Genomic DNA, 25434 nt, shown 5'->3' with positions numbered 1-25434 from the left:
CTGATCTAGGATCAGGTCTCCCCTGTCAATATAATCCTATTAATTGTCATCTAAAATGCAAAACTGATGCTAGATCAGCACAATGATTCTTCATTCTACAGATCTCACAAATCTCGATTGCATAATTCTAGATAAGTTTGTATTCCCGATGGCCTTCACCACAGTACAATGTGCCTTAGCACTCCAAAATCATATAGGCACCTTACCTTACCACTTCAAGAAGGTATTATACTGTTGTGATGTTATCGAACCATCATGAACATAACTTATTCTGATGCAGGGACCATACACCCAGATATCGAACAAAGGAGTCTCTATATGTTAGGTATATCACTAACCATATCACTGAGAACATTCCTCGCATCATGAGGGAAGCCTTTCCCATCGGCCAAAACAATGGTTATCTGATTGTCTTATACAAGCTATTTTTGTGAATACCGATTTAAATTGGTGGTGTCAATGAGTCCAAGCCACATCACCCCATATAATTAAGGTGGGAAAGATAAGTTAGTATGCCAACCTGAACCTCATGAACCATGTCATAGAAGGCAACATTTTTATTCCAACCAGATCCACATACCCTAGATTAAAATTCCAATGTCATACCTCAATACAAGTACATAAGCACATTATGACTATAGGCCTATTGAAAATAAATGTGTTTTGTTGTGTTTTTATTTTTTAAATAATAATTAGATACTTAGATATTTCATGAAGGTGTGATGGCGGTTATAGACCAAGAAAAATAGTGACAAACTATCTGAAGTTGTATTCACCCCTCTCTTTCATTTCCTTTGCCCCCAACCGTCTCGTTATAAAAAAGGTCAGCACACACAGTTAAAATATACAGTGTATAATTGTATAGGTTTTTCCCCAACAGGGCTTCTGGTGCAGGCGTCTGGGACCAGTCTGGGACGGGGGCTCGAGACGACAATGCGCAGCGCGCACGTACAGATCGGTTTCAGTCTTTGTCAGTTCTGAATGGGGGCGGAGGAAGTAAACCCATTAGAATCCTATAAAAAGAAAGTATCCGAGATCATAAAATATCAGGCTGCCGCACTAAGCATTCACTTACTGCCAGAGAGACAGACTGGAAGTCGCTTGTCAAGTTTCACCCTGACCTTGTGAGCGTCAGCGGTTTTTTATTCATTGAGGCTCATCATTTTGATTTGATTTTTAGATTGAGCTATTGGTGTTGTCATAAAAGTGGCATTTCTGTCGATGGCAATAACCCGTTTCCTTTTCTGATTCGTTAAAAAGAGAACACTTACCGTTATTGACTTTATTCGCAAGTGGTCAACTTAACACATGGACACAGTGTAACAGAGCGCGCGTTTCTGTGATATCTTTATGCGTAATTGGCTAGGTCCGGGTCGCCCGCTTTATCCTATTCGAATCCGTTTTTATTTTTTGGGCAACATTTCTAAACAATTGTTTCCCAAGGATGCTCGGCCTGACTCGGAATAGATTCTGGTGTGTTTTCGCGCTGCTTGTCGCGGCCTTGAGGATGGGAGAGTCGCAGAGAGCAGAGCGCTCCAAGCCAAACTCCATCAAAGCGGCTCTGATGGGAGAGCCCACTCCGGCCACGAACCGTTCAGCCACCCTCCAACCCGGGATCACCAAGAAAGGCAACATCCTTGCGCAGGTAATCTCATCGTTCTCTTTTGATTTACACACATATTACTGTAGTTATGATTTGATTGTAACAACTTTTGGCGAGGACATTGGTAATAATTTACTGTTTTGACATCCCTTTTCATGTTTTGAATAATCGTATTGGTATAAGTATTTTAGATGTCTCCGTTTTGCATTTAAATGGCTGGTTACAACTGTTCCAATACATGCGTTTTTGCTTTACGCAAGCCCCCAAACATTGCGCGTGGTGCCCAACTGCCCATGGAAGTTTTTTGACGAGAACTAAAATAGCGGTATCAGCCCCTATACCATGAAAACTTCTCTCATGTGTGAATCGTTATTGGAAATTACAGGGATTGGACCCCTCATAAACCTTAATTGCATCTCAGACCTTGACGCCACTGTCGGGTCCAACACGCTTCCAAGGCAAATCATTAACATGATCAGTAGAAATGTGAGAGAAAGTAAGTTAACACCGGGGATTATTTTCTGTCTGGTTCTTAATGTCATTAAACCGCTCCAGACGCGTTCTGGAATTATTAGACGGAACTGTGGGCTGAGTGTGAAGGATACTCTTACCGACCACTTAATATGCACTCCAAGTGTTATCAGTTCCTGCTGTTTCAACACAGTGGGGAATTAGCCTGGCTGTCTGCATAGGCCTAGTGCCTCGGGGTAAAGAGCTACACAGTGGTGGAAAAAGTAACCAATTGTCATACTTGACTAAAAGTCAGGATACCTTAATAGAAAAGGACTAAAGTAAAAGTGAAAGTCACCCAGTAAAATACTACTTGAGCAAAAGTCTAAAAGTATTTCAATTTAAATATAATTAAGTATCAAAAGTAAATGTAATTGCAAAAATATGCTTAAGTACAAGTATAAATCATTTCAAATTCCTTATATTAAGCAAACCAGACGGTGCCACTTAAATGTTTTTAAAGTATGGATAACAAGGGGCACATCCCAATACCCCAACATAATTTACAAAGTAAGCATATGTGAGCTTAGTGAGCCCGCCAGATCAGCGGCAATAGGGATGACCAGGGATGTTCTCTTGATAAGTCCGTGAATTGGATCATTTTCCTATCCTGCTAAGCATTCAAAATGTAACGAGAAAAGGTATGGAGTACAAAGTACATTATTTTCTTTAGGAATGTAGTGAAATAAAAGTTGTCAAAAATATAAATAGTAACGTACAGATATCCCCAAAAATACTTATATAGTACTTTAAAGTATTTTTACTTTAGTACTTTATACCACTGGAGCTACGCTATAGTTTGGTTCATGTGTGAATTGTAAAAAAGCATTCTACCTAATTAGTTCTCCAATTGTTTTATTGAAACTGGATCTCAGGTGCCGTACTGTATGTTTAGGTATATAATGTGTTCATACTGTATGTTTAGGTATATAATGTGTTCATACTGTATGTTTAGGTATATAATGTGTTCATACTGTATGTTTAGGTATATAATGTATTCATACTGTATGTTTAGGTATATAATGTGTTCATACCGTATGTATAGGTATATAATGTGTTCATACTGTATGTTTAGGTATATAATGTGTTCATACTGTATGTTTAGGTATATAATGTGTTCATACTGTATGTTTAGGTATTTAATGTGTTCATACTGTATGTTTAGGTATATAATGTGTTCATACTGTATGTTTAGGTATATAATGTGTTCATACTGTATGTTTAGGTATATAATGTGTTCATACTGTATGTTTAGGTATTTAATGTGTTCATACTGTATGTTTAGGTATATAATGTGTTCATACTGTATGTTTAGGTATATAATGTGTTCATACCGTATGTTTAGGTATATAATGTGTTCATACTGTATGTTTAGGTATATAATGTGTTCATACTGTATGTTTAGGTATATAATGTGTTCATACTGTATGTTTAGGTATATAATGTGTTCATACTGTATGTTTAGGTATATAATGTGTTCATACTTTATGTTTAGGTATATAATGTGTTCATACTGTATGTTTAGGTATATAATGTGTTCATACCGTATGTATAGGTATATAATGTGTTCATACTGTATGTTTAGGTATATAATGTGTTCATACTGTATGTTTAGGTATATAATGTGTTCATATTTTGTAGGTGAAGTTAAAAAAAATAGGATACATATATAAATAGTTCCCTCCCTCCCTCCCTCCCTCCCTCCCTCCCTCCCTCCCTCCCTCCCTCCCTCCCTCCCTCCCTCCCTCCCTCCCTCCCTCCCTCCCTCCCTCCCTCCCTCTGTACCCCACCTGCTGTCTCGACCTCTGAATGCTCGGCTATGAAAAGCCAACTGACATTTACTCCTGAGGTGCTGACCTGTTGCACCCTCTACAACCACTGTGATTATTATTTGACCCTGCTGGTCATCTTTGAACGTTTGAAAATCTTGAAGAACGACCTGGCCTTAATGGCCATGTACTCTTATAATCTCCACTTGGCACAGCCAGAAGAGGTGTGGTTCCTCTCTAGGTTTCTTCCTATGTTCTGGCCTTTCTAGGGAGTTTTTCCTAAAGTAAATTAATATGAAAGTTGACAAAATTAGTTTAGATCTTTTTTCTTTTCTTTTTTTTCTTTGTTATCAAATGTAAAAGGCAACACTGTTTACGTGATTTCTGGCATCTTCTTGAACAGTAGATGGCGCCACATTTCTGTTTTCCCCTGCTATACATTTAAGCCAGCGTTTCACATTTAAAAAAAATCATAATTTCAACTCAACAGAGAAGAAACAGTTGATTCTCTTTGTCTTTTACAATCAAAGTGTTTATACCAGTGTAACTACTGGTTGGCTGCAGTTTAGCTTTGGCTTGGACTAGTGTCTGCTGTAGGCTTATACAGGTCTCCAGAATGTCACTTGTAATGATACCAGTGGATGAAGGGGATATGCCTGTCTGTAGCCTGTGTGTGTGTGTGTGTGTGTGTGTGTGTGTGTGTGTGTGTGTGTGTGTGTGTGTGTGTGTGTGTGTGTGTGTGTGTGTGTGTGTGTGTGTGTGTGTGTGTGTGTGTGTGTGTGTGCGTGCGTGCGTGTGTGTGTGTGGACACTGTAGTGTGGGAGCTGCTCCCTACTGCTGAGAGCACTGTTCTGAGATCCTACCACTCAGATGAGTGAGGATTAAAGGGACTAGCTTCAGTCTCTTCTGTGTAGTGGGAACCGTTCCAGCCACCAGAGCTGTGCCAGACCTCTGTTTAAATGTCTGCTTACAACTTTGCCATTGCAATAAACTGGAGTGGTTTGGATAGAATGGACCACTGGGGATGAGTGTGTGTATGTGTGGAGACCACCACCGTACTGTTATAAGAGTGAAACGCCACGGCACATTTAGATGGCTAATGGTTTCAATGGGAGGTGGTGTGTCTCCCCGTCTCTCCTGTCTGCTAGAATGGTTTCCAGCCTTGTAATGTTACAGCCAGCACTCAACAACAGCCAGACATGAATCACGGGCCACAGGCAAACTCTATTGACCTGCTGTGTGGCATCTGAAGTGGTTGTTTATGATGTAAATCAAAGATAACGAACCTTGAAGTCTTCACGGGCTTTTAATTGGCAACGTGTGGCATCAATTTGTGATGGCTTATAGGAGCTTTTGTTATAGTGTGGATGATACTGAGCAGTCAACCATGCAAATAGTGGGTCATGGTGATTGCTTTTTTTGCGACTAAAGGTCCTCACTAGCTTTTTATGTTAGATTATATACTCATAATGAACAATTGACTCTATAGAGAATGGCCTGACTCTGAAGTGAACCTGCCTCGATTTTTTTGATTTGCACCAACACTTGTCCGGTGATCAGGGTGCCTGCCGGGCAGAGACATGCGGTGGGGCAGAGACATGCAGTGGGGCAGAGACATGCTGCGGGTCAGAGACATGCAGTGGGTCAGAGACATGCAGTGGGGCAGAGACATGCGGTGGGTCAGAGACATGCAGTGGGGCAGAGACATGCGGTGGGTCAGAGACATGCGGTGGGTCAGAGACATGCTGCGGGTCAGAGACATGCGGTGGGGCAGAGACATGCGGTGGGTCAGAGACATGCAGTGGGGCAGAGACATGCGGTGGGGCAGAGACATGCGGTGGGTCAGAGACATGCTGCGGGTCAGAGACATGCGGTGGGGCAGAGACATGCGGTGGGTCAGAGACATGCAGTGGGGCAGAGACATGCGGTGGGTCAGAGACATGCGGTGGATCAGAGACATGGGGTGGGTCAGAGACATGCGGTGGATCAGAGACATGCAGTGGGTCAGAGACATGCGGTGGATCAGAGACATGCGGTGGGTCAGAGACATGCGGTGGGTCAGAGACATGCGGCGGGTCAGAGACATGCGGTGGGTCAGAGACATGGGGTGGGTCAGAGACATGGGGTGGGTCAGAGACATGCGGTGGGTCAGAGACATGCGGTGGGTCAGAGACATGCGGTGGGGCAGAGACATGCGGTGGGTCAGAGACATGCGGTGGGTCAGAGACATGCGGTGGGTCAGAGACATGGGGTGGGTCAGAGACATGCGGTGGGTCAGAGACATGCGGTGGGTCAGAGACATGCGGTGGGTCAGAGACATGGGGTGGGTCAGAGACATGGGGTGGGTCAGAGACATGCGGTGGGTCAGAGACATGCGGTGGGGCAGAGACATGCGGTGGGGCAGAGACATGCGGTGGGGCAGAGACATGCGGTGGGTCAGAGACATGCGGTGGGGCAGAGACATGCGGTGGGTCAGAGACATGCGGTGGGTCAGAGACATGCGGTGGGTCAGAGACATGCGGTGGGGCAGAGACATGCAGTGGGTCAGAGATATGCGGTGGGTCAGAGACATGCGGCGGGTCAGAGACATGCGATGGGTCAGAGACATGCGGTGGGTCAGAGACATGCGGTGGGGCAGAGACATGCGGTGGGTCAGAGACATGCGGTGGGTCAGAGACATGCGGCGGGTCAGAGACATGCGATGGGTTAGAGCTGCGTGGGGGCATCAGTGGAAAGCGGTGTTGTGAAACCTCAAATATTAGAACCAATCTCTTCTGGCTGAACCTTGGCCTTCTCTACCCTGTAGATTTATGAAGACGTTGGCGTAATGTTGAGGTTGTTATAATTCGTGATGAAGCGTTGGCAGAATATTACACCTTCCTTCATAGAGGCAGTGGATCAGGACATGAGTGATAGTCCGCTTATAACACTTCTAAACTTCACAGTTTGAGAGACTATCGCCATAATTCACCATCACATCCATTTAGTCACTTTCCCACATTTCTCCCTCAGATTCCTTCAACAGCAGACCTCCTCAAAATAAGGGTGTTCATTTTTATACAGCATTATTCAAGCTGTTGAAATGTATTCCTTCAGGGCCTCCAATTCTCCGACATGAAAGGATATGCGAAGGATTGCAACATAAGCTCTCAATAAATCACCCCCACTGGCTCACTTTCAAAAGTCACAAATTAGAGACGGGGAGTCGGGGAGGGGAGCACCGCGGCCACCCAGAGAAGCCTGCAGGAAACCGCGGTGTAATTTGGTGTTTAAATTGTCAGATTAGTAAAGTTGGGCTCTATCCAACATGTCAAAGCTATTGGTGGATCTATATAGGAAGTACCATGACAGACTCATTTGTTTTTGTTTCCCTCGGCGGTTGACAAAGTTTTGCACTGACTTTGCCGCTCTCCGCTCTCGCTGACTATAAATGTCACATGAATCACTTTGCGCTGCAACCTCAAGGTCAGGTTGTGACAGTCCCAAGTGATTCAATCATTACAATTAAGACAAGCTGCATGAGTGTGTGGCTTCATCCCCTATTCCCCCTCACATTGAATTGACTTGCGTGAAACCAAACCGAAGTAACGCAAAGTAAAAGGCCCTCTTGACTGGGAGATGTTCAGACCCGATGCTCCTGGGTGGCCACTGGTTCCCAGTAAGTTAGAGAACCAGTACAGATGGATGGTATGGGCAGGGAACGTTCACCACCCTAACCTCTGAACCCACAAGGGGAAGTGGAGTCATGCGTACAGTAACAGTGGTTGGCTGTTCCTACCAGTGCCTGGACATCCATACAGTTTTAAGTAGTCTTAAAACTGTATTTAATTCAACACAGAGATTATTTTAACAAGCCAGGACCGAATCGCTTAGGCTCCCCCAGTAAAAGTTGAGCGCTAGGTCCCCTCTCTCCCCTCTCTTCCCCCCTCTTGCCCCGCCAGCACCCCTCCCTACCCCCTCCAGGGTTAAGTAACTGTTTAGTGATCTTAACGATCTGAGAGGGGGAAACAAAGCAGGCCGAGGTGTGAGTGCTTGTTAGCGCTAGGCTAGCCGCCGTCAAGGCTCCGTCTCCTCCGTCTCAGGGGTCCAGCGGGTCTCCTGGCTGTCTCTCACCCCTCCAGTCAGGGGGGCCCAGCGGGTCTCCTGGCTGTCTCTCACCCCTCCAGTCAGCAGGCCCTGGGGGGCGAGTGTGGGCCCCAGATGGGCCATAATGGATATCAGGGGCCCTAGCAGGCCAGCAGAGTATCCTGAGGGGAATTCATTTCACTTACCTCTGTACTTAGACCTGTTAATGAGAGTCAGGAGACACAGAGCCCTTCTCTATCCACAGGCTAACACCTCACTGAGCTACACCCAGCTCTGACTGGGGTTTCCGGCTCAGTCATGTGCCCTTCTTTTGATCGCTGGTGTAGGGCCAATATGGTTCTGAGTGTATTTAAAGAGTTAGGACATTGAGGTTTCTACATTATGATACGTTTCCATGACACTTTAACATTCTACGCTGAGTGTACAAAACATTAAGAACACCTGCTCTTTTCATGACCAGGTGAATCCAGGTGGAAGCTTTGATCCCTTATTGATGTCACTTGTTAAATCTACTTCAACCAGTGTAGATGAAGGGGAGGAGACAGGTTCTTGAAGGATTTTTAATCATTGAGACAATTGAGACATGGATTGTGAATGTGTGGCGTTCAGAGGGTGAATGGGAAGATAAAAGATTGAAGTGCCTTTGAACGGTGTATGGTACAGTAGTAGGTGCCAGGCGCGCCGGTTTCAGTCAAAAACAGTGACGCTGCTGGGTTTTTAATGTAGAACAGTTTCCCGTGTGTGTCAAGAATGGTCCACCACCCAATGGACATCCAGCCAACTTGACACAACTTTGGGAAGCATTGGAGTCAACATGGGCCAGCATCCCTGTGGAACACTTTCAACACCTTGTAGAGTCCATGCCCTGACTAATTGAGGCAGAAGGTGTTCCTAATGTTTTGTATAGTCAGTGTATGGCAGCCATGTTCGCTCTCCATTAACATTACATGGGGAATATTTAAACACATTTATGTAACTGAATGTCTGGAATTAGAACAAGATAGAACATGTTCCAAGTTGACCCAACTCTCTAAATTCAGCACATTCAGCACATGGTGTAGCCTATACGGAGACTCTGTCACCAGAGTCACAGACCGATACAATCCAGGAGTTAACCCATCAAAGACCTGTGTTTTGAGTGATGAAAGAGCCAAAGTTGTATTCTTAAGGTTCTTATGACGCGTATGTGTTTGATGCTGTCTCTTTGTTATCTGATACTGTGAGACCGTCTCTCCTTAGAGGGCAGAGGACGTTTGTTTACTTGGTGACATAGTTTATTAGACTCAGTGAGGCTCGGTGCTGCTGACCATGATTACCAATCACAGTTTCAGGTTTCCATGCTTGATTGTCCAAGGTCAAGTTCAATTGCCCTCCAAGTTCTCTTAACAGTGTGTGTGGCTCTGTGTGTGGCTCTGTGTGTGTGTGTGTGTGTGTGTGTGTGTGTGTGTGTGTGTGTGTGTGTGTGTGTGTGTGTGTGTGTGTGTGTGTGTGTGTGTGTGTGTGTGTGTGTGTGTGTGTGTGTGTGTGTGTGTATATTACTGTTATAACGCCATTCTTTTAATCTTCTTAAGTGAATAGTGAGCACAGCTCGCCTTTTCTAACCAGACTTTTGATGTTTGAACGGTTTGAATATACATTTTGACAGTTGGCTAAATGACGGAATCTTATGTGTCACAGTTGCCCTGAAGTACAGTAGCTGCCTCATCTGCCGTGACTAGACTTGAGGTAAATAACACTCCACTAACTTTGTGTTGTGGTGTTATGAACATGTGTTACACTCCTATCATATTATGATATCAGTCCTTAGGAATGACTGATGCTGGGTAAATACGGGCAAATACAGAGTAAGGGACAGGTTCAAAGACTCATGTATCCTGGAGTAAAACTGGTGTATGCTCCCTCCCTCCCTCCCTCCCTCCCTCCCTCCCTCCCTCCCTCCCTCCCTCCCTCCCTTTACCTTCAAAGCCCAGGCCACTTATAACACCACGAGAGCAGCACGAGACAGGACTGGGGAGCCAGGGGCCTTCCCTCATCGCTCCGCGTCTGTCTCCCTCTTTATGGTCTAGCCTGCATGCCCAGAGAGGTACACAGCCCACTTCCTCTAACAGGGATAGCTTCTTGCTTTCATGTGATATGGTGCGTGTAGGGAAAATAGGGGATCGGGAGTGGCGGCGGCAAAGAAAAAGTGGCCAATAAAGTGAGCTAGTGGAGTCGTGATCAAATGAGACGCATCCAAACGAAACCGCCGCCTCCCCTCAGAGGACCGTGGCGTCAATGAGGTGTTTTGAAACATGGCAAGATAAAGTGAGATTATCGGTCATTGGATTTCAAAGGGCTCCTGTGAAATGATGGAGGCTTGATGGAAGAGGTGAGGGAGGAAGGGGAGGATAGTGAGGGGAGGGCGGGAAGGGAGGAGGCCCTTCCTACAACAGAGTACAGTACAGCTCCACTGTAATCAATCCTAGACTGCTTAGCCAGGAACCACCTGCTAAAAATCTGAGAGACAGTATAGGGTACTGTAGGGCCAAGATATCTATCTTCACATTTCAAGATTAAAGGCTATTTTTCAACATCAGAACATAGCTACACACTTTCCTGTGGTGTTGATCTCATTGGTCAATGCTTCAGAGCATTGTGGGGTTAACCAAGTCTTATTTTTCTTCTCTTAGTTCTAGTTAATTGTTCATGGGCAGCAGAGTTGCCAATGACTGGATGCATCCAGTTTTCAGGGATTTATTTTTTATAATTTTTTTTAATTTCACCTTTATTTAACCAGGTAGGCTAGTTGAGAACACGTTCTCATTTGCAACTGTGACCTGGCCAAGATAAAGCATAGCAATTCGACACATACAACAACACAGAGTTACACATGGAATAAACAAAACATACAGTCAATAATACAGTAGAACAAAAGAAAACAAAAAGTCTATATACAGTGAGTGCAAATGAGGTAAGATAAGGGAGGTAAGGCAATAAAATAGGCCATGGTGGCGAAGTAATTACAATATAGCAATTAAACACTGGAGTGATAGATGTGCAGAAGATGAATGTGCAAGTAGAGATACTGGAGTGCAAAGGAGCAAGATAAATAAATAAATACAGTATGGGGATGAGGTAGGTAGATAGATGGGCTGTTTACAGATGGGCTATGTACAGGTGCAGTGATCTGTGAGCTGCTCTGACAGCTGGTGCTTAAAGCTACTGAGGGAGATATGAGTCTCCAGCTTCAGAGATGTTTGCAGTTTGTTCCAGTCATTGGCAGCAGAGAACTGGAAGGAAAGATGACCAAAGGAGGAATTGGCTTTGGGGATGACCAGTGAGATATACCTGCTGGAGCGCGTGCTACGAGTGGGTGCTGCTATGGTGACCAGTGAGCTGAGATAAGGCGGGGCTTTACCTAGCAGAGACTTGTAGATGACCTGTAGCCAGTGGGTTTGGCGACGAGTATGAAGCGAGGGCCAACCAACGAGAGCGTACAGGTCGCAATGGTGGGTAGTGTATGGGGCTTTGGTAACAAAATGGATGGCACTGTGATAGACTGCATAAAGTTTGTTGAGTAGAGTGTTGGAGGCTATTTTATAGATGACATCACCGAAGTCGAGGATCGGTAGGATGGTCAGTTTTACGAGGGTATGTTTGGCAGCATGAGTGAAGGATGCTTTGTTGCGATATAGGAAGCCGATTCTAGATTTAATTTTAGATTGGAGATGCTTAATGTGAGTCTGGAAGGAGACTTTACAGTCTAACCAGACACCTAGGTATTTGTAGTTGTCCACGTATTCTAAGTCAGAGCCATCCAGAGTAGTGATGCTGGACGGGCGAGCAGGTGCGGGCAGCGAACGGTTGAATAGCATGCATTTAGTTTTACTTGCGTTTAAGAGCAGTTGGAGGCCACGGAAGGAGAGTTGTATGGCATTGAAGCTCGTCTGGAGGTTAGTTAACACAGTGTCCAAAGAGGGGCCAGAAGTATACAGAATGGTGTCGTCTGCGTAGAGGTGTATCAGAGAATCACCAGCAGCAAGAGCAACATCATTGATGTATACAGAGAAGAGAGTCGGCCCGAGGATTGAACCCTGTGGCACCCCCATAGAGACTGCCAGAGGTCCGGACAACAGGCCCTCCGATTTGACACACTGAACTCTATCTAAGTAGTTGGTAAACCAGGCGAGGCAATCATTTGAGAAACCAAGGCTGTCGAGTCTGCCAATAAGAATGTGGTGATTGACAGAGTCGAAAGCCTTAGCCAGGTCGATGAATATGGCTGCACAGTAATGTCTCTTATCGATAGCGGTTATGATGTCGTTTAGGACCTTGAGCGTGGCTGAGATGCACCCATGACCAGCTCTGAAACCAGATTGCATAGCGGAGAATGTACGGTGGGATTCGAAATGGTCGGTAATCTGTTAACTTGGCTTTTGAAGACCTTAGAAAGACAGGGTAGGATAGATATAGGTATATATAGATATAGGGATACAACCTAGCTTCCTTTTCCGCTGAAGACCCGATGTGGGAACTCTGCTCAGGCGTTTTCTTTTATGCCTGCTACATTAGGTTATGGGCGGCCACAGGCCTCAGTTGATACCATTGAACTTGAGAACACGAACATGATCTGAAACTCTTGGCTCTGATGATGTCATTGTGGACATAGGCTAGCATGTAAAATACCCTGTTAGCTCTACATTACATTCGCCTCGCTTCACTGCAGGAGAATTTGGGCACAAGCCCAGTTCAGAAACATGAAGCTAAGGTCAACCTTTTATGTTTGGAAGGACTTGCTTTTTCAAGACTTATCAAAACATTTCCAATTATTATTATTATTATTGCTTAATGGTTTCACTTCCAAGAACGTATTTTTTCTTAATGGTTATTAATCAATAATACCTTCTTGGAAATGTCTTGATAAGTCTTGGAAAAGCAAGTCCTTCCAAACATAAAAGGTTGACCTGAGCTTCAATAACAACTGTGGCACCATTTAGGATATCACCGTACTGCAACTTATTCTTTTTCTGTTTGCTCTTATTTTCATTGTATTACTGGACGGACGTTTATTAGTTCCTCCATGTGTTTTCAATGTGAGAAACTCGACATTGCTCACACAAGGTCCAAATACCTCTAAGCCTGTTCAGTTTATTTAAGCACATGGATATTAAATAACATCTGATCTGAAGATATTGAGATATTCGGTTTTTGAGAGCCCGCTCGAACATGTGGTGTACATTTTGATTTAGCAACAAGGCCTTTTATGGTGACGTAACCCTTCTGAATCCTAATCCACGTTCATTATCGTGACTGTAATGATTTTCTGTTCTAGTATTCACATGTTTATTATTCAATGCTTTGCAATGGTGGTCAGTTCTGATGCAGATCTGTCAGTACAGCACCAGCTCGACGTAGAGCAGCCCAAACATGTTGCTATTACTTCAATCTAACATTGGACGGAGAAATCCTAAATAGGCTGTTTGTAGCAATGTCTGTTGTCATTGTTGTGCATTTTTGGGGTTGGTATTGTGTAGCTCATACAAAGTGGACACTAATGCATGTTGATGGGTGCCTGGTGCCTAGTGCCTAGTGGCTGGTGGCTGGTGGCTGGTGGCTGGTGGCTAGTGGCTGGTGGCTGGTGGCTGGTGGCTGGTGGCTGGTGGCTGGTGGCTGGTGGCTGGTGGCTGGTGGCTAGTGGCTGGTGGCTGGTGGCATGGTGCCTGGTGGCCGGTGGCTAGTGGCATGTTGCCTGGTGGCTGGTGGCTGGTGGCATGGTGCCTGGTAGCTAGTGGCATGCTGCCTGGTGGCATGTTGCCTGGTACTGGTGGCTGGTGGCATGTTGCCTGGTGGCTGGTGGCATGCTGCCTGGTGGCTTGTGGCATGTTGCCTGGTAGCTAGTGGCATGCTGCCTGGTGGCATGTTGCCTGGTGGCTGGTGGCATGTTGCCTGGTGGCTGGTGGCATGTTGCCTGGTGGCTGGTGGCATGTTGCCTGGTGGCTGGTGGCTGTTGGCATGCTGCCTGGTGGCTGGTGGCATGTTGCCTGGTGGCTGGTGGCATGCCGCCTGGTGGCTGGTGGCATGCCGCCTGGTGGCTGGTGGCTGTTGGCATGTTGCCTGGTGGCATGTTGCCTGGTGGCTGTTGGCATGTTGCCTGGTGGCTGTTGGCATGTTGCCTGGTGGCTGGTGGCATGTTGCCTGGTGGCTGGTGGCATGTTGCAGGTTGCCTGGTGGCTGGTGGCTTGTGGCAGGTTGCCTGGTGGCTGGTGGCTGGTGGCATGTTGCCTGGTGGCTGGTGGCTGGTGGCTGGTGGCATGCTGCCTGGTGGCTGGTGGCATGTTGCCTGGTGGCTGGTGGCATGCTGCCTGATGGCTGGTGGCTGTTGGCATGCTGCCTGGTGGCTGTTGGCATGTTGCCTGGTGGCTGTTGGCATGTTGCCTGGTGGCTGGTGGCTTGTGGCAGGTTGCCTGGTGGCTGGTGGCATGTTGCCTGGTGGCTGGTGGCATGCTACCTAGTGGCTGGTGGCATGCTGCCTGGTGGCTGGTGGCATGTTGCCTGGTGGCTGGTGGCATGCTGCCTGGTGGCTGTTGGCATGTTGCCTGGTGGCTGGTGGCTGTTGGCATGCTGCCTGGTGGCTGGTGGCATGTTGCCTGGTGGCTGGTGCCTGGTGGCTGGTGGCTGTTGGCATGCTGCCTGGTGGCTGTTGGCATGTTGCTTGGTGGCATGTTGCCTGGTGGCATGTTGCCTGGTGGCTGTTGACATGTTGCCTGGTGGCTGTTGGCATTTTGCCTGGTGGCTGGTGGCATGCTGCCTGGTGGCTGGTGGCTGTTGGCATGCTGCCTGGTGGCTGTTGGCATGTTGCCTGGTGGCATGTTGCCTGGTGGCTGTTGGCATGTTGCCTGGTGGCTGGTGGCATTTTGCCTGGTGGCTGGTGACATGTTGCCTGGTGGCTGGTGGCATGTTGCCTGGTGGCTGGTGGCTTGTGGCATGTTGCCTGGTGGCTGGTGGCTGGTGGCATGTTGCCTGGTGGCTGGTGGCATGCTACCTGGTGGCTGGTGGCTGGTGGCTGGTAGAATGCTGCCTGGTGGCTGGTGGCATGTTGCCTGGTGGCTGGTGGCATGCTGCCTGGTGGCTGGTGGCTGGTGGCTGGTGGAATGCTGCCTGGTGGCTGGTGGCATGTTGCCTGGTGGCTGGTGGCATGTTGCCTGGTGGCTGGTGGCATGTTGCCTGGTGGCTGGTGGCATGTTGCCTGGTGGCTGGTGGCATGCTACCTGGTGGCATGCTGGCTGGTGGCTTGTGGCATGCTGCCTGGTGGCTGGTGGTATGTTGCCTGGTGGCTGGTGGCTGGTGCCTGGTGGCTGGTGCCTGGTGGCTGGTGCCTGGTGGCTGGTGGTATGTTGCCTGGTGGCTGGTGGCTGGTGCCTGGTGGCTGGTGCCTGGTGGCTGGTGCCTGGTAGCTGGTGGCATGCTACCTGGTGCCTGGTGGCTGGTGCCTGGTGGCTGGTGCCTGGTGGCTGGTGCCTGGTAGCTGGTGGCATGTTGCCTGGTGGCTGGTGGCTGGTGGCATGTTGCCTGGTAGCTAGTGGCTGGTGGCATGTTGCCTGGTGGCTGGTGCCTGGTGGCTTGTGCCTGGTGGCATGTTGCCTGGTGGCTGGTGCCTGGTGGCTGGTGCCTGGTAGCTGGTGGCATGTTGCCTGGTGGCTGTTGCCTGGTGGCTTGTGCCTGGTGGCATGTTGCCTGGTGGCTGGTGCCTGGTGGCTTGTGCCTGGTGGCATGTTGCCTGGTGGCTGGTGCCTGGTGGCTTGTGCCTGGTGGCATGTTGCCTGGTGGCTGGTGCCTGGTGGCTGGTGCCTGGTAGCTAGTGCCTGGTGGCTGGTGGCATGTTGCCTGGTGGCTGTTGCCTGGTGGCATGTTGCCTGGTGGCTGGTGCCTGGTGGCATGCTGGCTGGTGGCATGCTGGCTGGTGGCATGTTGCCTGGTGGCTGGTGCCTGGTGGCTGGTGCCTGGTGGCTGGTGGCATGTTGCCTGGTGGCTGGTGGCTGGTGCCTGGTGGCTGGTGCCTGGTAGCTGGTGGCATGCTGCCTGGTGCCTGGTGGCTGGTGCCTGGTGGCTGGTGCCTGGTGGCTGGTGCCTGGTAGCTGGTGCCTGGTGGCTGGTGCCTGGTGCCTGGTGGCATGCTGGCTGGTGGCATGTTGCCTGGTGCCTGGTGGCTGGTGCCTGGTGGCTGTTGCCTGGTGGCTGATGTTGGAGTGGCCAGACCTCAGCAAAAGACTGAAACAGCCTCATCGACCGACTCTGGACCTTGTCCAAGGAGGAGTTGCTTGTGTACAGTACAGTGTCCCCTCTCACTCGACATGTTCAAAATACTCTCACAACACTATATCATCTGACTATGATATTATTTCAGTTGAACTCGTTTGCCCTCATACTCGTGCGACGCTGGGGGCTACCAGACGGTACGCCATGTGTAAAAAAAAAAAGTACAATCCCGTGGTTGTGTGCATTGCTGTGTGCACTTGTGGTGGAAAAAGTGAGCCGGGCCCTTTCATTATGGCTGCCCTGTGGACTGTGGTTGAATGGTTGCTATGTTTATGGACACACTGCGGTTCTACCTCGGTCATCTCGGCTCACCTAAATCAATGTGTTCAGCAGACCCGGTTGGTGGCTGAGGACTGAAGGAAATCACATTGAATTGTTATCATGTCGCCATAGCTTCTCCAGACTACGGCCTATGTCTCAGGCACTGTCTGAAATGGCATCCTATTGCCTAAATAGTACACTTTTGACCGGGTGCCATTTCAGACGTACCCTCAGTGATCTTAGAGAATCAATCGGTGGAATTATGAGATGGAAAAGTAAGAAAAGAACCACGGATGCCAAATACTTGCTTTTCAAATCCCCAGGTACCCAATTAGAAAAATGGTTGGTCGCAGAACGGACTAACTCCATAGCTAAGTGTTTCTATTATCCAATGACTGCTTCATTGAACTATTTAGGCTTCTAAAAGCCATCTCGATATAGAGTGAACCATGACTTGTGTTTTTCTTGGGTGGGGATCCGGTCATGGCTCCATTGTTTGAAATATCTGAAGATATTCCTGGCCGTAGGTTGGCACGTAGAAGCTGAGCGAGAGGCAGCAGTCCCCCTTCTCTCTCTCTCTAGTCTACGGACTGTTTTCCACCGTTGGAAAAAGGTCTGGTTCTTCAGAAGGAATTCATACAGAACCCACTCTGCTAATCTGCTTACTGTCTTGAGCAATTTCTGTTGGACTTTTTAAAGCCGTCACATAAAAATGCCATGGGAGACAGGGAAATTAGTGACGGTTAGGAGAAGTAATGGAGTCTAGGAGTGGGGTTTATATGACTGTAAGTGGAACCAAAACCGTTTTCCGTCATGTCTGGTAACCATTACCGACAAAACATTATGTTTTTTATGATGCAATTATAAAAAAGGGCAACGTTATTGGTGACAGGTTTGTTGCTAGTTAGCCTGAGTTGAACCGCAGTGTCACTGTTCCCTAACTAATGACTGTACGTAACCGTATTAGTGACCTTAGTCCAATACCTAGTGACCTCGTCCAGAGGTTTCAGACCTCTTGGCATAACCGCTTAGATGTGTGACTAGCAGTCACATGCAGGGACCAGGGTTCGAGTCCCGGTCGGGGGTCACCACCCTAATAAACCACCAATATTATGAGTTGATTTATTGGGCTAACAAGACACTAATTGATACATACATGTGATCATTATTCATGATTCTGAATGTGTCTGTTTTGACATCTACAGGTGTACCCATGCAGCAGCGATAAGGAGTGCACTGTAGGAAGCTACTGCCACAGCCCTCAGCAAGCACCCTCCCGCTGTCTCACCTGCCGACGGAGGAAGAAGCGTTGCCATAGAGACGCCATGTGCTGCCCCAGCAACCGCTGCAGCAACTGTACGTTGTCTTGACGGACCTCTCTTACTTCTTAAGTCAGCATGTCTAAAGTCGGTGTGAAGTGAACACTTGTCAGAACACTACGTCTCTGTCATATTACAAGAACATTCCTAACAGACATACTGGATGGGTGTCATGCAACAGAGAGGGACATCTATCTAGTACAGAGGAAATTTAAATGGGGCGGCAGGTAGCCTAGTGGTTAGAGCGTTGGGCCAGCGTTGGGCTAGGTTGCTAGATCGAATCCCCGAGCTGACAAAGTAGAAATCTGTCTTTCTGCCCCTGAACAAGGCAGTGTTCCTAGGCTGTCATTGTAAATAAGAATTTGTTCTTAACTGACTTGCCTAGTTAAATAAAGGTTAAATAAAAATGAGGGAGCAATTACATTTAAACCATATTGAACACATGCTTTCTACCCATAGGTCAGCACTGAATGCTCCTCTCTCTCCGCTCTGTGTCCTCTGAGAGATGAACTGCAATAGACATGAATGATAACCACATGTACTAGTCACCGGGTAGCTGTAATGACAATATGATCCCTAATAACACAAGTTAAACAACTGTCGTTGACCAACCTGAACAGAAATGCATATAGAAGACGGAATATGACACTGTATCTATCAAACCCTGGCTTGTCTTTAGCTGTAATGATATCAATCAATCATTATTATGTGGTGGTTGAGCTCACCTCTAACTTCTCTCTCTCCGCTGGCCGTATCCATGTAGATATCTGTGTCCCTATCTCGGAGAGCGTCCTCTCACCTCACATCTCAGCCTTGGACGACCACAACAAGCTCTCCACCAAGGACAGCACTGTCGACTGGAAGAAGAGTGGGAAAGCAGCGCAGGCCAAACACTCTATTAAAGGTAGCCATTTCACCTACTTCTTATACAGCTGTAAACAGACCAGGGTTTAAATAGTATTTGACATCTGCTTAAAATGCTTTGAGTGTTCGATTGAGATTGCCTGGAGAGATGGGTGGGGTTTGTACTTTTGGAACTACTCCATTGGTTCAATTGCACCAGGCAAGCTTAGTCAAGCACAGCTATAGTATTTGAAAGATCTTCGATACCAGTTGAACCCAGGTCTGAAGACCGCCTCTCGGCCTGGCCTGGGAGAAGATATACAGTCATATGAAGGGATCTCTGTTTCCTTTTCCGATTTTGCAATCGCAATATCTCTCGCTGATCCTGGTCCACGGCGCTGAATCTCTGTTGTCCCGGTTCTCTGTTCCTTGTCTGTAGTCACACGAAGTTAAAGAGACGGCAGTCCGCAAACGACCGCTATAATTACCCGCTGGCTCGTATATCAGCTGCGAACCTCAGAGACCACGGCTCAGCATGGGGGCCTGGCTGAGAGAAACCAAACCACAGTGGCCCCTTGCTGTTCCCCACGGCACCTACATAAACCAGGCATACAAACACTCTCGCTGACAGCACCACGCTGTCTCATATACATTTGTGAAACCACAGAATGTCGAGTTGGCGAGGTTCGTAGTGGTATTAATAACTGGAGTTATTATTGAATCCCCTTTTGGCATTCGTTTTAGCCGGACTCAACAAGTGAATAGGCCTACACTTCGTATAAGCAGTGTTGTTGTCAATAAAGTTCTACCTCTAATGAGACACCTTAATGGCGGTGCAGTAAATGCCCTCTGGAGAAATGAATAGCCGCAATGCTAAAATGCCAGTATAAAAAGGGTGCAGTATTTGAGGTCGTTTTGAGTAAACGCTAGGCCTATTCACTTTTTCATTTGCGTCTGACTCTCATCTTGCATCGCCTCTGCAACTCAATTGCAGTGACTTTGGAGGGAGAGTCGAGAGATCAACACGACATATTAAACATTCCATTCAGGCAGAACACTGAGTGGGAACTTCATGCTGTTGATTGGAACTTCATTTCGAAAAACAAACCCCTTACAAGAAACGGAGGTTTTGTTAGAGTTACAGGACGGCTGGTGTGTGTCGAGAAACCCGTCTGGCACAGGGGAAACTGGGTTGTTTCACAGAAAACTTGCATGACTAAATAACATGGATCATAAATATTTGTCGTACTAATTACATCCTTTGAAAGACTATATAAACCTGTAATATAAACCTCCTGCCAAGAACATCAAGTTCTACCCGAAATAGGTTCATTTAGTTGATAAATCTAAGGACATTTCCAGTCCACTAATATAATAGCCCTGTAATGTAATTTGAATTGAGATGAAAAGAAAGCTAGATGTATGTTTGAGCTCTTTCCTACGGAAGTCAAAACAAAGATAATGGGCATTTCCTGTGGCTTAGTAGTTGGGGATCTTCCCTGTAGAGTGTACTGTACATTTCACATGTAAGAGCATGATTACCCTCTACATATTGATGAATGGCCACGAATTGTCCATGTTCTAAACCAGGGTTTCCCAAACTTGGTCCTGCCACCACCCCTGGGTGCACGTTTTGGTTGTTGCCCTAGCACATCACAGCTAATTCAAATCATCAAAGCTAGATGATGAGTTGGTTATTTGAATCAGCTGTGTAGTGCTAGGGTTTGGAAAACCCTGCTCCAAACCACACATAGATTACATTTTTTACATTCCACAGTCTAGAACAGGGATTGGCAACTTTGATGGTGGTGAGGGCCACAAAACAATCTGAGTTCATCATGAGGGGCTGCAGTTTCTCCACCCATCAATGGGGGCCCCCTGGGCTCTAATTCGACCTTGATGTATAGCTGAGTCCGAGGGCCTTCCACGCAGACCGCCAGTTGCCCATCCCTGGTCTAAATAAGGAATGGTAATAGAATCCACAGTAGATTATATAGTATTCTATACTAGTACATGCAGTAAAGGGTCCGAGTATATCAATACATGCTGAGAAGTAAGAAAAGGTCTATGTTTTGCATGTGCACCCTACGTATTCCCTCATACTAGTCCATGTTAAGACTCCTTTCTCTCCCTCCCTTGACCAGGACACGAGGGCGACCCGTGCCTGCGCTCGTCGGACTGCTCCGTGGGCTACTGCTGCGCTCGCCACTTCTGGACCAAGATCTGCAAGCCGGTGCTGCGGCAGGGCGAGGTGTGCACCAAGCAGAGGAAGAAGGGCTCCCACGGCCTGGAGATCTTCCAGCGCTGCGACTGTGCCAAGGGCCTATCCTGCAAGGTCTGGAAGGACGCCACCTCCTCCTCCAAGTCCAGGCTTCACATGTGCCAGAGGATCTGAAGGGTGAGGCAGGGCTGTCTGCCGAGGCCTTTCTCTTTGTCTTCCTCCGACCTGCTTTCGGGGGAGGAGAACCAGGAGATGACATGAGAGGAGAGACTTGGAAAGAGAGATTAAGAGAGAGAATGGAAGATGCTAAGGGCTGGTTGATACCCAGCAAACTAAAGCAAAGACGAAGGTTCTTCTGAGAACATTTGGCACCGTTCCATGTATGATCCTTCCTGTTTGGTTGTGTTCCAGCTCAGAACATTCCCACACGGTTCTGAGAATGTTGCGTTCATCGTTAAGTTGTGCAGCGGGTTCTCGAGGACTTTATGCAAAATAACTTCTTTATGTCGAAGGCTCTCCACAAAGTTGGATGTGGTTTATGTACAAGTTCCTTAAAATGTTGCATATATTTTCACATCATGAAAAGAAAAGACATATCTTTATTACAGCCATCATTAACCAACGGCATAGAAACATCATCCTCTTCCTATCTATCCTTATGAAGGCAAGACTGCTGTGATGCACCCTTCGTTTACTAGTTATGTTTGTTTTTGGCACATATTTCACATAGGATATTTTCACACTAAGGGAACCCCAGCTAACCGATACAAGCGCTATTGTAATCTCACTATTCTGATTATATTTGTAGCGTTCACTCCAATAGTGTAACCAATGTGGGAATCTCCAAACGAATAGCCGCCTACAATAACAATGACTCTCAAACCAACATGTAGGCTCAACCATGCTAGTAAAGAACAAAAAGCATATATGTTTTGTATAGATTATGAACATAGATATACAGGTAACTGCCAAAATAAAGGAAACACCAACATAAAGTGTTTCACCAGGTGGTTGAGGCACCGCGATCCAGAACAGCTTCAGTGCACCTCGGCATAGATTTGACAAGTGTCTGGAACTCTATTGGAGGGATGAGAGATGAGTCTTCCACAAGAATTTCCATCATTTGGTGTTTTGTTGATGGTGGTGGAAAATGCTGTCTCAGGCACCGCTCCGGAATCTCGCATTCGTGTTCATTTGGGTTGAGAACTAGCCTGGATTTGTCTCAGTTGAGTCTAAGTGTAGACGTATGCCATAGTAAGGCTATTATTAAGAGCCTGGAATCCAAACATGTTTAGTTTTCTAGATTTTGATGGAATCCAGGCTAGAATCCAAACATATTCAGTTTGATTGCAGGCTAGAATCCAAAGAGATTCAGTTTGATTGGTTCAACCACAGGACTGGAGGGTCAGTGGTGTAGAACTGATAGCAGACCCCAAAGTGCCTCCAGTCCCCAAATGACATCCATATGACTGGAGCTGAGACCACAACCAGGAATCCAGGAATTCAATCAGGACATATTGAACACATGGTTTTATCTGTTACTACTACTTACAATTTCTGAAAATATTACCGTAATTGCAAATATGCCCAATAACCTTTGCTCTTTCCCCCACATTTGCGATCTGTATTCAATTGATAATGATAATATAATTCACTATACAATACCTATGAAATGTGACCTGCACCTTCTAGAATGTTTTAATCTTTTTTATTTCTCATGAGTCTGGGAAAATGCTTACTTTTTACACGTCTTACTGGATGTACAGTGTACCTACCTGCTCATTGTTTTTCATATTAGATGATTTTCAATGTTAAACTTAACCAGTTGTTCACTACAGTACATAGTCAATGCAATAATATGTACCTCCATTTTGTTTTACATTTGTTTTCCAGGCACCATTTCCACCAGTTTTCTAACGTCAATAAGCTCTTATATTGTATATAATGTGGAAACGATTGAAATTGTATTTAAGAATCAATGTATATCATGTACAGATAATAATAAACATTAGAAAGATATTAAGGTAACAACAAAAAGGATTGGGTGAGATGATTTAAAGGGGACATTGCAGCAAGGTTAGTTCAAGTCTGTCGAGTAGGCACTGGTGGCCCTGGGTGGGCTTGGGCCCAATCAGATTGTGCGGTGTTTATAGGCTCTCTACTTGTCAGTGTTCCAAAAGGGACATTATTGGTATTTTTACCTAAACATGCGAACACCATCAGATAGACTTCACAGCAAGCAGTGCACTGGAATGACATTCATATGAACTGGAATGACATTCACTTTCATGGGATGGGTGGCCAAAAATAAGTAACTGAAAGCCACGAATATGACCGCATTGAGGCAAATGTCACTGTCCTACTGTTTTCAGCAGATATTTTCTGTGCATTTACAGTGATGGATGAATAAATAAAGAATGTATTTTGTATTACAAACGACTTGTTACTTTACTATTATCAATAGTTGATACCAGAACACTTTGAACACTGTTTAGTAGGCCTACAAAAAGGTGCTATCTAGAACCTAAAAGGGTTCTTTGGCTGCCCTCATATGAGAACCCTTTGAAGAACCCTTTTTGGTTGCAGGTAGAATGCTTTTGGTTCCAGGTAGAACTCTTTTGGGTTCAATGTAGAACCCTTTCCACAGAGGGTTCTACATGGAACCCAAAATGGTTTTACCTGGAACCAAAAAGGGTTCTCCTATGGGGACAGCCGAATAACATTTTTTGAACCTTTATTTCTATAGGTTACTGCAGTTTCCCAAACCTCCATCTGGTTCCTTATTTGATACAATACAAGCACACCTGATTCAAATGTCCAACTAATCACCAGGCCCTTCATTAGTGGTCCGCTGTAGCTCATTTGGTAGAGCATGGCACTTGCGATAGTGGGTTCGATTCCCAGGACCACCCATACATGTAAAATACAGTATATGCAAGCATGACTGTAAGTCGCTTTGGATAAAAACTGCCTGCTTATGGCATATATTATTATTAGTTCAGCTTATCACCAGGCTCTTCATTAGTTGGCTGGGGGTAATCGAGGAGAGGTTTGGGAAACAGTTCGCTACAGTTTACTCCAGTCATTTCAGTAGATGTTCATATCTTCAGAGTCCAACAATAAAGAACTAGATGGACTAGGTAAGAGGACACTGTCTTCTGGCCACTGACAATTCTCCACTCATGCTTACGAGACAGTGGAAACCTTCGTATGGGTCTCTCATTGGACAAGGCACAAGCTGTGGCGGCCAAAGACAAGAAAATGTTCTTGAAATATTGGCTACATGAAATTGTATGTTTGTGAGGCTGAAAACAAGAGGCATTTTGCCTCCAGTTTCCTTTCTACAGTTAATAGTCAACGATTTATCATAATCAATTGCCTAATGCTGAATATAAAGCCGTGCTGAGTTATTGTGTGTTTTGCACGCAAGGAGAAATGCTACGTTCATGTGTTTGTCGGTAATAGGAAACTCTGAAATGTCCAGCTGGGAAGTTGGCGAAACAACTATGAGTTATGGTGCATCTGGCACTTTATCAAGGGAGTGAATGCACAAATACTAACTTACTCTCTCATTTGAAGACTATAAATATGACAAAACACCAACAAGTCAAGTAGGCCTTCCATTTTTCACTCATTTGCAACAACCATGAAGCTGTGGCCTAAATGTGCTCATTGAGAGTGGCATGATTGGCATTGTCGACTGTCAAATCTTCGGTTTGTCTTTGAAATGAACCAAAACAAACAAACAAAGACATCTTTCAGTAGGATCATTACTCTTACTTAGCACTTCACAAGGCCTGGAAGGCTGGAACAAACCAAACAATCCCTCATTGCTTTACTCAAAGCCCCTCCAAAGATCACTCTAAAAACCATCAAGTTTGTTCTCAATGGTTGTATATGACTTTATTGAGTCCTGTTTTGTCTACAGCCAAATCATTGAGATTTATCGTCCACATTCAGATTTTTTTCCATTAAAGTCTGGGATTACACAGCCACATTGAACAGTCAAAGACCGACATTTGCATTGATAGTGTACAGTGGGCTTATATTCTTGGAGATGTTTCTACGTTTTTAACATGATACACACTGTGTAGAACCTAAATTGAATATATACTGTAAAGTAGCTATACAGTAGCCTCCTAATTGTATCACTTATTTTCTGTGGCATTCCACGCTTGGAAACCTTACATTTTTCTACATATATATTTTTTTCCTCAGTTATTAAACTATTTTACAGACTAAAATTATACTTTTCGGAAAGTGACCTTTTGTTGGAAATGTGTTTGACAGATGTTCAATAACCTTGAAAAACCATCAATAGGTTCCTGAAAATGTTTGAATGAGCTTGTTTTTCACTATTTCCATGCCAAAGTGAAATCTGTTCTTTTTCAATTTGGCAGATCAACATATTGTGTAATATGACTGGGCATATTCCAATGGAAATGTCAGTACTGATATTGGTATTAAAATTGATTATTACTATACACTATGGGCGCTTTTAAAATGAGGCCCTGTCGGCAATGCAGG

At 45.9% G+C, this 25434-nt stretch overlaps 1 protein-coding gene across 1 annotated transcript; it reads left to right on the top strand.

The window, feature by feature from the left end:
• The first annotated feature begins 1092 nt into the window (after positions 1-1092).
• Positions 1093-23309, top strand: LOC120035184 (dickkopf-related protein 2-like). Its single transcript, XM_038982010.1, has 4 exons — positions 1093-1645; positions 17730-17880; positions 18607-18747; positions 20831-23309. The coding sequence occupies exons 1-4, from the start codon at positions 1445-1447 to the stop codon at positions 21079-21081; spliced, it is 744 nt and encodes a 247-aa protein (XP_038837938.1). The 5' UTR covers positions 1093-1444; the 3' UTR covers positions 21082-23309.
• The last annotated feature ends 2125 nt before the right edge of the window (positions 23310-25434 follow it).

Source organism: Salvelinus namaycush, chromosome 42 (genome assembly GCF_016432855.1).
Source record: "Salvelinus namaycush isolate Seneca chromosome 42, SaNama_1.0, whole genome shotgun sequence".
Lineage (NCBI taxonomy): Eukaryota > Metazoa > Chordata > Actinopteri > Salmoniformes > Salmonidae > Salvelinus > Salvelinus namaycush.
Note: the sequence above shows the minus strand (reverse complement) of the source record. Positions and strands in the feature narration are given on the sequence as shown.

What these genes read in the sequence shown, in the direction of transcription:
- LOC120035184 (XM_038982010.1), top strand. Translation starts at nt 1,445, where the DNA reads ATGCTCGGCCTGACTCGGAATAGATTCTGGTGTGTTTTCGCGCTGCTT. An exon ending in AAGGCAACATCCTTGCGCAG is followed by an intron (nt 1,646 to 17,729) that starts GTAATCTCATCG and finishes TGACATCTACAG; the next exon opens with GTGTACCCATGCAGCAGCGA. An exon ending in CAGCAACCGCTGCAGCAACT is followed by an intron (nt 17,881 to 18,606) that starts GTACGTTGTCTT and finishes GTATCCATGTAG; the next exon opens with ATATCTGTGTCCCTATCTCG.